Source organism: Cherax quadricarinatus, chromosome 7 (assembly GCF_038502225.1).
Source record: "Cherax quadricarinatus isolate ZL_2023a chromosome 7, ASM3850222v1, whole genome shotgun sequence".
Lineage (NCBI taxonomy): Eukaryota > Metazoa > Arthropoda > Malacostraca > Decapoda > Parastacidae > Cherax > Cherax quadricarinatus.
Window position 1 is genome coordinate 55,092,738 of NC_091298.1, and position 12,971 is coordinate 55,105,708.

At 37.1% G+C, this 12,971-nt stretch overlaps 1 protein-coding gene across 35 annotated transcripts in view; it reads left to right on the forward strand.

Annotated features, from left to right (window-relative positions):
- Nucleotides 1–12,971, forward strand: part of LOC128686856 (bromodomain adjacent to zinc finger domain protein 2B) — a 709,144-nt gene that overhangs the window by 470,827 nt on the left and 225,346 nt on the right. For 32 of the 35 annotated variants that reach the window (XM_070082464.1, XM_070082491.1, XM_070082470.1 and 29 more), the window contains 2 exons: nt 3,795–3,827; nt 11,962–12,147. In XM_070082464.1, the coding sequence (XP_069938565.1) occupies nt 3,795–3,827; nt 11,962–12,147 (219 nt within the window). The remainder of the gene's footprint in view (nt 1–3,794; nt 3,828–11,961; nt 12,148–12,971) is intronic. The other 3 variants (XM_070082478.1, XM_070082487.1, XM_070082482.1) reach the window with 1 other exon arrangement.

The window sequence follows — 12,971 nt, forward strand, 5'->3', positions numbered from 1 at the left end:
GGACGAATGTTCTTACCCGAGTTTTTTATGCAAAAACACATCGTTGCCCGATTTTATCGTTAGTCGATGCCATCGTTGGTTGAGGATCCACTGTATATATATATATATACAGTGGTCCCTCAATTATCGTCCTTAATCCGTTCCTGGAAGTGGGACTATTATCGAAATGGACGACTTTCGAATCAATTTTCCCCATAAGAAATAATGTAAATGCAATTAATCCGTTCCTGACACCCAGAAGTATTAAAACAAAAAATTTTTTTACATGAAATATAGATGTAGTACATAAACAATACAGTGGTACATGATGAATTAAACATTAACAGAATAACACTTGCCTTTATTGGTGATTCTTCTTTGTGTATGGAAGACTGGAGAAGGAGACAGATTGGATTATTTACTGTTTGGAAGGGGAATCCCCTTCCATCAACACCTCGGGTATCAATTGCTTTTCTGGGGTTACTTCTCTTCTCTGTTTCTTAATGCCACTAGGACCACCTTGAGAATCACTGGAGTCCTGTCTCGCAAAAAAACTGTCCAGAGAGCTCTGTTTCTGGCGTCTCTTTAAAACTTCCCTAAAATGGGCCAAGACTCTGTTACTGTACAAGTTGCCGATATGGCTTGCAACATCCTTCTCTGGGTCGTGTTTCTCCATAAATCTTTCCATCCTACCCCACATTTCAAAAATCTCCTTAATTTCTGAAGAAGGCACCTTCCATCTCTCTTCCTCCTCCTCTGCAGCAAGATTCTGAGCTGCGATCTGTTGCTCTTCCTGCTGAAGCTCTTGCAGCTCCTCAGTGGTTAGCTCTTCGTTGTGGTCCTCCACCAACTCTTCCACTTCCTCCAAACTCACATCCAACCCCATGGAACTCCCCAGTGCGACAATAGAGTTCACAACTGACATAGGCTCATCATGGGCTGCCTCAAACCCTTCAAAATCCCTCTTGTGGACACAATCTGGCCACAATTTTCTCCAAGCAGAGTTCAAAGTCCTGGTAGTCACTCCCTCCCAAGCCTTACCTATAAGGCTTAGGCAGTGGAGAATACTGAAGTGTTCTTTACAAAAATCTCGTAGGGTCAAGTGAGTGTCTGAGGTCACATTCAAGCACCTTTCAAACATTGCTTTGGTGTAGAGATTTTTAAAGTTTGAAATGACTTGCTTGTCCATGGGCTGGAGGAGAGGAGTGGTATTCGGGGGCAAGAACTTTACTGTGATGAACCCAAACTCCTTCAGAATTAGGTCATCCAAGTTTGGAGGATGAGCATGTGCATTGTCCATTACTAGGAGGCACTTGAGATCCAATTTCTTTTCCAGGAGGTAATTCTTCACACTAGGGCCAAACACTTCATTGAACCACTCGACGAAAATGTCCCTTGTGACCCATACCTTACTATTAGATCTCCAAAACACACACAATTTACTCTTCATAACATTGTTTTTCTTGAACACTCTGGGATTTTCAGAATAGTACACTAGTAACGGCTTCACTTTGAAATCCCCACTAGCATTAGCACAGAACATTAGCGTCAGCCTGTCTTTCATAGGCTTGTGTCCTGGCAGTGCCTTTTCTTCCTGAGTAATGTAGGTCCTCTTTGGCATTTTCTTCCAAAAGAGGCCTGTTTCATCACAATTGAACACTTGTTCAGGTTTCAGTCCTTCACTGTTTATGTACTCCTTGAATTCATGCACATTTTTTTCAGCCGCTTTGTTGTCAGAACTGGCAGCCTCACCATGCCTTACCACACTGTGTATGCCAGTACGCTTCTTAAATCTCTCAAACCAGCCTTTGCTGGCCTTAAATTCACTCACATCACTAGTTGCAGGCAATTTCTTTACCAAATCGTCATGCAACTGCCTAGCCTTTTCACAAATAAGCGACGTCATAAGACTATCTCCTGCTAATTGTTTCTCATTTATCCACACCAATAATAACTTCTCAACATCTTCGAGTACTGGTGATCTCATTTTTGTCAGCATATTTACCCCCTTTGCAACAACAGCTTCCTTGATTTCCTTTTTCTTGGCCACGATGGAAGATATGGTAGTACGGGATTTGTTATACATCCTGGCCAGTTCGCCCACACGTACGCCACTATCATATTGTTCAATGATGTTTTTCTTAAATTCAATCGTATTTCTCACCTTCTTTACCAAAGGCTTGGCACTAGGAGCTTTCTTTGGAGCCATGGTAGCTTATTTAGCACTTGCAAGCATTAAAATGAATGGAATACAGTGGACCCCCGGTTTACGATATTATTTCATTCTAGAAGTATGTTCAGGTGCCAGTACTGAACGAATTTGTTCCCATAAGGAATATTGTGAATTAGATTAGTTCATTTCAGACCCCCAAACATACATATGCAAACGCACTTACATAAATACACTTACATAATTGGTCGCATTGGGAGGTGATCGTAAAGCGGGGGTCCACTGTATTATGAAATATTTCGTATGAACAAGTGAGGGGACCGTCGCTCACTGGTAAACAATGGCACACTGGCTGGGAAGGGAGGGTGAGGCGGCTCAGAGCATGAGTAAGCATCCTGGACAAAGGACAATTAGCGAGTCAACCGACCATTTGCGAGCCGATGTTTGGACGAAAATAATGAGACAATTTCCGAAAAGGACGACTATCGAGCCGGACGATTATTGAGGGACCACTGTATTTACTAATGTACAGTATAAGACCTACAACACTTCAAAAATACTGTATGTTCATTTATTAATACTTCTTATACACTAAGAATGGCAACCTTAGACCAAAGAATGTTTTAACATTTTTTGGCTTAAATGTAGTATGCAGTACAGTATCTAGGTGACCTCAGTATATTTTTTAGGTAATTAATCGACCTCAGATATTAACGAGGATGATTTTTTTCTTATGTTGTTCATATTTTTACATACTGTACTGTAATTATTAATTTGTAATTTAATTTTTATTTTGTAGCTACACACTATATTAACTTGTGCATTGCATTTCGTATAAAGGAAAATTTTGCTTTTTCTGCATATTATTCTAAACAATTATGGGCAAAGCAGTTAGTCATACATTAAAATTTATCTCATGTGATTTGTACAATATTAGCTATGAAAATTTATGTTAAAGAAAAGTTTTCTGAAGTGTCTACCTGTGCTAATTTGAGGGCAGAGCTCCAGCATAATATCAAATAGTGCTTACATAAATTGTAACTGTGATGATTAGTGACTGATCAAAGCTTGCATGATATTTCTTGTCTGTGAAAAGGATTTTGCTGAAAAAATATACTGTGCACAAACATTAATGGGTACTTTAATGTAATTTGTACTGCTGTATTGGTTCCATGTGTTCAAGTTGAGAGATGCAGGATTCTATTTTAATATATTTTGTTAGGTTTTTAAGAGACTGTCACCTTAATCTGTACTAGTTTGAAAGTTGATGTTGTGATATTTTGCAAGGTAAGCCTGTACTTTGAGGTAGGAGGGGCTTTGTGTAACGTAATAAAGTTAAATTTATAATTTATTCATAGTTAACATTTCAATGGAAAGATGCCATTGGAGTTGTGTATTCATATACAGTATTATTAACACCTGTTTATTTATTAATTTCTTGACTCGGCCATTATACAGTAACATGCATTTAAATGAAGCTGGTCTAAATGTTATACAAAATTTCAAATGTCTTTCTTTACATTATAATTTTGTTTATATCCCAAGTATTAAAATGTATTTATGCTTAGTGAAGTGGACTTCGCAAAGCTATAGGAGTGTAGTACAAGGCTGATGCTACCATTTTGTAATTCTTTCTCTTCTCTAGCTCCATGGCTACACCAAGAGCAGGCATTACTCTGTAAGTTAGTGACTGGCTGTGAGGTGTGTTATTTTGGCATTTGCCTGATGCTTGTGTTGCTTTGGATAAACTTGCAATGCTGTGACTTCATCTGAGCTGGTGATCTTTCTGCTTTATTGAGTTGTTTGTGTGTGGAGACTTCATGAATGAAATGCAGATTGGTTGCTTTTAATTTGTTCATAGGTGCTTGAAGACGTAATGGTTGCTAACAACCAATTGTATTCCCTGCTCACATCAAATGACACTGAGAATGAAAAAAAGATTATGCATTTTCATCCAGTAACTGTATTAAGCTTTAAATGCAATTATCAGCTTTATTTACCTTTTTTCCTTTAATTTTGAGATAGGTAGGTCAATTAACAACCTTAGGGAAAAAGTATTATTGTGTATTTCAGATGCATTTCTTTTTCATTCTAGCTGTATATGCTGAGACGGTTAGTTAAGCAGCAATAGTTAAGCAGCAACATGACATCAACTGGAATGAGTGCACGGTGCCGTTTATCATTAATCCTGCTGTCATATTTTGGCTGTGTACATGTAATCCATTTTCTCCTTGTGCTGTATGACCCCAAGGGGTTTAGCACTTCTCTCTTATAAAATTAATAATAATGTTCTGGAAGGGGGTGGGATAGTGGCAGACCTACATTTTTGGGGCCCTGAAGCTTGAACTGTTATGGGGGCCCCTTTGCAACTAGCAATGGCTACCCTACGTGATACTTTAATAATGTTTTAATTTTTATTTTAACTATTTTTTTTGTATTGAATTACATTGTATTATTATTTTTTGAAAACCCTTTCTCATACAGTAGACCCAAAATTAAGCTTGAGCTTCATTAGTTTCATAGTAGATCTGCCCCTGGGGTGGGGAATAAATTAGTTGATGCTGGTTTAGGGCCGAGTGCTAAATTTCTTTGGCACTCTTTCTTCCATGGCAAATATATAAACTTCAAGTATGTATTTTGTGAAGTTGACAAGTATCATGGAATTTTAATATTAAATAACACCATTAAAGGAGGTTTGCATGATTAGCCCCATTTTCTCTATCATGAATTTTACACATTAATAAAAAAATAAAATTTGTATAAAATTTACTTACTATAGCATACTATATGTATATAAAGGACAGTGGAACCTCGGTTTTCGTGATTAATCCGTTCTAAAAAGTCTGACAAAAGCCGAATCGTATGATAACTGAAGCAATATTTCCCATAAGAAATAATGTAAATCCAATTAATCCATTCCAGACACCCAAAGATATTAGCAAAAAATACATTTTATAGAGAATAACTATAGTTTTACAAACAGAAAACAGTGAGAAATAAATATAAATGTCTAATGAAATGGGTAAATGAACATTTAACATCACTTTTACCTATATTGAAGACTCTTGTTGGCATATGGAAGACAGCAAGGAGGGGAGAGGGAGGAGGAGAGGTTATTATTTGGAAGGGGAATCCCCTTCCATAAGGACTTCAGGTATCAAGGCCCTATCTGGGGTTACTTTCTTTCTTTGTCTTTTACTGGCACTAGGACCAGCTTGAGAGTCACTGTACCCCTGTCACCCAAAAAAATCTGTCCAGAGAGGTCTGTTTCTGACATCTCTAGGATTTGCCTAAAATGGGACAAGGTATTGTCATTGAACATGTTGCAGACATGGCTTGCAACAGCTTTGTTAGGGTGATAGGCAAGATTGGCCATGCGCGCCCCACTTTCTTACTTTGCTTACTCTGCTACGAGTTCTTTCTTGAATTCTATTGTGTTTCTTGCCTTCTTTATTGAAGGGCTGGCACTCGGAACTTTCTTTGGCCCCATGGTGGCTTATTTAGCAGTCGCACGCTATAAACAAGCACAAAAAAAAGGATTACAGTGGAACCTCAAATATCAAACTTTCTTTGTTCCAGATGGCTGTTCGAGTGCCATTACCGAATGAATTTATTCCCATCAGGAATAATGTAAGATAGATTAGTTTATTTCAGACCCTCAGAAATGCACTTATAAAAGCACTTACAAAAATACACTTACATAATTGGTTGAGTTGGGAGCAGTTCGATATTTGAGGTTCCACTGTACGTATTACGAAATGTTTCGGATGAACGCACGGGGTGATACTCACTCAATGAGAAACAAAGGCAGACTGAGTCATGAACACATGGGATGCTTTGTGTGGGTGCTTGAGTAGCTGAATCACGCAGACGCATTTGGTACGGACCATTTTCAACTCTACGAAAACCTAACGAATGTATGAAAACAGGGACAAAATTTCGACGAAAAAGGTTGTTGAAAACCGAATCCCACGAAAACTGGGGCATACGAAAATCGAGGTTCCACTGTATATAAAATGCAAATAACTTTAACAACACAAATTTCAATACTTCATGGGTGTCCCTGGCTTTATATAGTTGCTGTTCCACTACATAAAGCTAGGGCCCATGACAACTGTACTAAGCTTAGTCAGACCATCAATACTAAATTCTGTATAAGAATCTTTAGTACATTTTGCAAATTACATTGATTTCATATAGCAAGTGTATACTGCACATACAGAATACTGAGGGGAGTAATGAATTTGCATAAAGGGATCTCAAGTATGCATATCCATTTATATTGAGACTTTCATAATGGTAAGTTTCCCTCCTGTAGGAGATGTCCTCAGTGCAAAATTTCGTCACTTATTTGAGCCAGCTGAAAGCAGCTTTGAAAGTAGCACTTGACACTTGCTGACTGGATGCTACATGGTGGTTTGGACATTTTTCACTTTAACAAGGATGAAGAATATACAGTACCTGTGATACGGGCTGCCACTGATACCTTCTGCCTTAACTCAGAGAATTTTCCCTCCTACCTGTTGCTGTCTTGCAACATTGCATAGCTTCTGGCGACGCACAAGAGTGCGAAGGCTCTTGAGCCAAATATTTCCATCCCCATGTGGCTTCTTCTGCATACAGTACCTTGTTTAAAGGTTTAGAATTAAATCAAACATCCAAAGAATGGAAACAAGAAGGCAAGAGGTAGAAAAGGGTGGAAAGGCAAAAGGAAAAAAAAGTTGAGAAGATGATAGCTATTTAGAGGATATGGGGCTGTGAGAAAACATAGGCGAGCATTAAGTGACAGTGTTTCATGAATTAAGCCTTTAATTTCCCAGCAGCTGAGCTATAAGTACGTTGGAAAAAATTTCACATGTTTTGTTCAGCAAGTTCTTTATGTCATATAAAGAAAAGGTGTTCATATACAGCCTCTCCTCACTGAGCTACATACTCATTTACCAATGACTTTGACTTAGGACGGGCTCTGACCAGTATGCATACCTAAATAATGTTGTATATTAGAGCTGATTTCCTGTATTCTATTTATTACAATATACAGTACACTGCTGTATAAACATTTAGAAATATTCCAGATATGTTATAAATGGTGCAAAGGTGACATTAAAACATTATCAAAGATGGTTGACACAAACTCTCTGCCATTATAGTATGTTCTTCACTTAGCAACGAATTTGTTTACCGACATGGTCTTAGGAATGGAACTCCGTCGTTAAATGAGGAGAGGCTGTATTTTACCTTTTTCATTTGTACTAGTTTATATACTTTACAATCCTGAAAGAGAAAAACTTCAGAAAAAATTGTAAACAGTATGGTTAATAAAGCTCATTTTCTTCCAAGCTTGGGATTTGAAGAATTTATATGGTATATGTTGCTGTAAGAGAATGATTACAGTAGTATTGTGATTTGAAAACTAACGTATCTGATAAGAGGGATCTGTCACAGTTGCTGTTGACATAATGCTATTGAAAGATTAAGTAAAACTCCTGCAGAGGTTAGTAAAGGAGTTGGGATGAGTGTGCAGAAGAAAGTTAAAGTTAATATGGTATAAAAATCAAGAAATGTGATTAGAATTAAGTATAGTACCTGGAGAGGGATTCGGGGGATCAACACCCCCGCGGCCCGGTCTGTGACTGGGCTGTGGTACAACCAGAATACTGTATAAATTTTCAGTACAGTATTATACTCTAAATTCACACTTATTTTCTGAATGGTCCGAATTTTTTTCTGAAGGTTTTCTTGTGAATAACTAAAATTTGTGCATTTTTACTGTACTTTACTTGTTTTGTTTTGACTTGAAACTCAATCTCTTATTTAAAAAGCAACCAAAGGATTTTGTTAAATACGTATCTTCTCTCTGGAATTTCCATACCCAAGTCTTTTGTTTATGGATATTTTTTCTTATAAATATAATTATCATTAAGGCAGGGGCAAAATTTAAAGAGTGCCTCTGAAATACAATTAATCATAAGGACACTCTTTAGTGGTACAGTAAAATACCTGCATTTTGAAAGTTGACTGTGACCTTTGCTGAAGAGGCAGGTAGAAAGTGATGGTTAACATGTTCTCTGCTTATGAAAACATTGCAGGCATTGTGAACAAAAAGACACAATACCCTGACTGGAACAATACATGTATATCTCTCTCGCCTGCATTCCAGCGAGTACAAGTCAAGTGCTTTCAGGCGTTCCTAGTGTAGTTGAGGTGTTTGATAGAACGTATATGTGCAGTTAAGGTTCTCTGTACACTCTCTATATCTTCAATTTCACCTGCTTTGAATGGAGATGTTAATGTACAGCAATATTCCAACCTAGAGAGAACGAGTGATTTGAAAAGGATTATCATTGGCTTGGCATCTCTTGTTCTGAACATTCTCATTATCCAACCTAGCATTGTCTTTGCAGCTGTGATCATGGCACTGTTGTGATCCTTGAAAGTGAGATCCTCAGACATTACCACTCCCAGGTCTATCACATTATTTTTCTGCTCTATTGTATGATCAGAGTTTGTAGTATACTCAGTTCTAGTTATCTCCCCCAGTTTTCCAAAACGGAGTAGTTGGAATTTGTTTTCATTGAACATCATATTGTTTTCCATTGCCTATTGGAAAACTTGGTTTATATCTTTTTGGAGGTTAACTGTGTCCTCAGTAGATGACAGTCTCATGCAGATCCTATTGAGCATAAAATGTTTGAATACTTATTATTTGAACACTCATACATTAGAAGTACTGTATATGTTTAAGCATTGTGCTTGATGTTTATTGATATTTATGGCATAATGTGTAGTGAAACCTCATTATTGGACTAATAGGGGAAGGGGAGGGGGTGTACGATAGTGCCAATTGTCCACAACTCCCAGATTTTGAAATTAATATTTCATGATTGTCTGGTTGTCTTCTGTGGTGGACTTTGTCCACTGATGCAGAAGACAAACAAGCACTAAAAATATGGGTATTGTAACCTGTAGTACTTACTACATTACAGTACAGTTCTGTACTGTACAGTAATTTTATAGCACACTACATAATTTGCAGTAATTTTACTTACCTCTTCGTGGTGGAGAGATGAGATGCAAACTGCCATGATCAGTACTGGAGAGGAGCTGTAAAGCTCCACTACCAGACGCACATTGTAGTTAGTAAACTTGACCTGATTCTTCCAAAGACAACCAGACAAAAATGCGAAATTTTGGACTTTTGTCTATTTTATCTGATAATTAGAACATTTGCTGGGCAATTTTTTTTTTCTGAAATTGGTGAAATTCATTAATGAGAGTATTTAGCTGTACATTTGTCATTGTTGTAGCAGCATTACTTGTCCTCAGAACATTCAAGACTGATATTTGATGCTCTCATTTACCACCAGTTTGCAAAATATAGTGTGTAATGAAATCTTTTTAGAATTAATTCATGAAAAAATGCATCTCAGTCATTGAAAACAACATAGACTGATATGAATGCATTGTATTAATTGCAAAATTTCCAAATGTATATTTAATGCTTTATATACAGTATACAGTATATAATAATTTTTTTTATTAACACATCATCTGTCTCCCACGAAGGTAGGATGGTCCAAATAAGAAAAACTTTCACTATCATTCACTCCATCACTGTCTTGCCAGAGGCATGCTTGCACTTCAGTTATAAAACTGCAGCATTAACACCCTCCTTCAGAATGCAGGCACTGTACTTCAGTATAATTATTTTATTTATTTATTAACACATCGGCCGTTTCCCGCCAAGGTAGGGTGGCCCGAAAAAGAAAAACTTTCATCATTAACTCCATCATATTTATAATAAATACGCAGCCAGTGTTTTAATTTTGTTGCAGAATGTTACCATTAATCAAGCCACATTAAGGTTTCTGCTGAGAACCACAGTGTTCTATACATGTACTGTATTCACAATGAGAAGACGTTACACATGAGTTTTGCTAATTTTTAGGCAGTAAGAAAACTGTAACCTATTCTAGTTTTACTTGTTTCAGTATATATCAGACACGTCTTGCAGATACATATGATAAACTTCATGCTAGATAATTACATAAATGTACAGTATGTAGTAAGGATAAACTAAACATCTAAACCCTCATAAAAAATATCTTAAAACACTCTATGTGCATGTAAAATAAATTGTCATAAAAACTAAGTAGGTTTTAGTATACTGTACCTTGTACATATGGATTGATGAGAATAGATGGTGTTCTGGGACAGTCTTGCTCAGGTTCGGATGTTGAGTTTGCCCTTAATACTCAAAATGCTGTAGAACAGTATGAAAGAATTATCCTCCAATTCTCAGTGGTCATATAATGTGCCTGAAGTTGATGTGTTTGGTAGTGGTTGTACAATGTTAGTGTGCCAACGTAATCATTGAGTCCAGATAAAAAATTAGATGTTTTTTTTTAAATAGTATTACAAGTTTTGTGTTAGAAAGTGAAAACCACAAATAAAGCCTTTGCAGGAACCTAGGTTTTGGTCTTGGTTGCTGCTATAGGATACTTTAACATGAGTTTAAAGGTTTATACATATTGGATGCAATATCAGTCAAGTGTTAGAAAATGTAGTGAGAAAATGTGTTAATACCTTGAGAAACCCTACCCCCCACACGTTGCAGATGAAATATGCAGGACGACTTGTCTTTCATTGGAGAATTCTTGAAGCATTGTCAGTTAATTGTCATTATAAATTTACTTAAGCAATTCTAAATTTCTTTTAAAGTTGTGTGCATGGTGTATGGAATGCACAGTACAGTAAAACCTCAATTTAACAGACCCTGATTCACTGGATTTTGGATTTATTGGACAAAATTGGGGGCTGGACAATTTTCAGAAGCTTCAGAAGCAATGGACAAAGTCCATTAAATCTAAAATTATCTGTTGTTATTGCAGTCTGCTGGGCAAATTTATTTTTGTATTTAATGAACTTAGTCTGTTAAAATCAAAATTTTTACTTTACTGTTAGGATCATGAGAAATATTCTCTTAATCTGGATTTAATGGATAATCAGCTCTAATGGACGCCCCTCCTTCCACCTATTAGTCATTAGTTCGAGGGTTCACTGCACTGTCAATGTAAACATCTGCTTATATGTCGTACTGTATTTATATACTGTACAGTGTCTTCGACTTAAGTTCAGTTTGAGATCTGAACTTATTTTGTATAAATTATTGAATAACATCTTAGTGTGTTGTTGGTGTGGGCAGAACACATACCATAGCTAGTCAGTCTTTGAATTATTTCCTGCCACATTGTTTTAGGGATTTCATTGGGTAAATGTGGTGATTGCTTCTGAATAGCAGTCTGTAATGCATGTGTTATCTAATTATGCATGCAAGTTTGTGTTTGTAAATATTGTGCAAGAGAGAATGCATTGATATGTGTGCTTTGAAATGTTAAGTGCTTTCATTTCCCTATGACATAAATAGTGGTTTATTACTTCTATCCGAACCAAAATTGGTAATGAGACTGTAAAATTGAAAAGCTGGTAAAAGATGCTGTGGTAGATTGGAAACCTATATTGAGATAATATTTCATTTGGTGACCAAGTATTTTCATAACTTAAAAACTTGTGTAGGCTTGAAAACGCATGGTCGTCCAGTGAAATTTTGTCACAATAAAGGTTTTCATTCTTTCATAGTCTCTCTTTATCAAACTAAAATTGCAACATTGTTTTCTTAATATTTGCTTAAATAGCAGTGACCCATGTAAGTATTAAATTCACTTTTTATGAATGGAATTGAACCATTCTGTCTTAATGAAATGTGGCATGTCATTCCTCCTTAACACCTGTACTCTGTGTTTTGTCAACAGCCAACATGTTTGGGAGTGGTGGCTTGGGTGCATATGGGGCTGCTGCTGCTGCTGCTGGACTCCAGGGATGGGGAGGACTTCCCCCCGGCTTTCCACCGACGAGTACAGCTGCTGGCCTGGCCAGTTTGGCAGCTGCACAACAGGCGCAGCAAGCTGCTGCATTGGCTAGTCTTGGACCAGCAGCAGGTGTGTGTGGTTTTTTTTTACATATATACAGTATATGTGACGTTAAGAGAAAGGTTTGTTTTTAATTTACTGATGTGCTTTAAGTGTAAACCCATGCTTATTTACCAATCCAAGATTCCTGGAGGTCAAATCAGTCAGCATGGATAACACAGGCTTTATTGACTAAATTTTAAGCATCATATTATTCACAAAGTCATGTACCTGGACAGCAAGAACCTTGCATTCAGTTTTTCTCTCTATTCTTGATAATTCCCATACTCATCCAGAACTTTTGGAGGATGTACACTAAACGTGCCATCTTTAATACATCTGCTGGGCTGAGGAGTTATTGAGACATTGAAGTGCAACTACATGAAAAGTGATGTAGAAACTCGTTGGAGCAATGGATGTTGACTTGGCACATGGAATGACTGACTTTAGATGCAAATTTTACATCTCAGATGCCATCAGTTGTCAAAACTGCAAGGAATGAAGTGTCCCAATTCAATTTTAAAGCCAGGTCCAGAAAATAATGCATTGGGCAAGGAGATTGCCAAGTGAGGGTTTTAAAAATATGGAGTCATAAATTATGAATGATCTCTTAGAGGATGATGAGGAAGAAAGAAGTCCAGAGAAAATGTTGATGGAGCTCAGAGCCCAGGTACAAGGGAGGCAGATAACAAATGAGGATGAGAAAGACTAACCTGCAGAGAAATTGTTAACACTCCAACAGTTATGCAACCATTTCTATAATATTGGTAAATCTGCAGACCTTTTTAACTGAAGAGGACCTTGACACATCTAGGAGCAATACTTTAAGGCAGATTCTGGACCAGGCAATGATG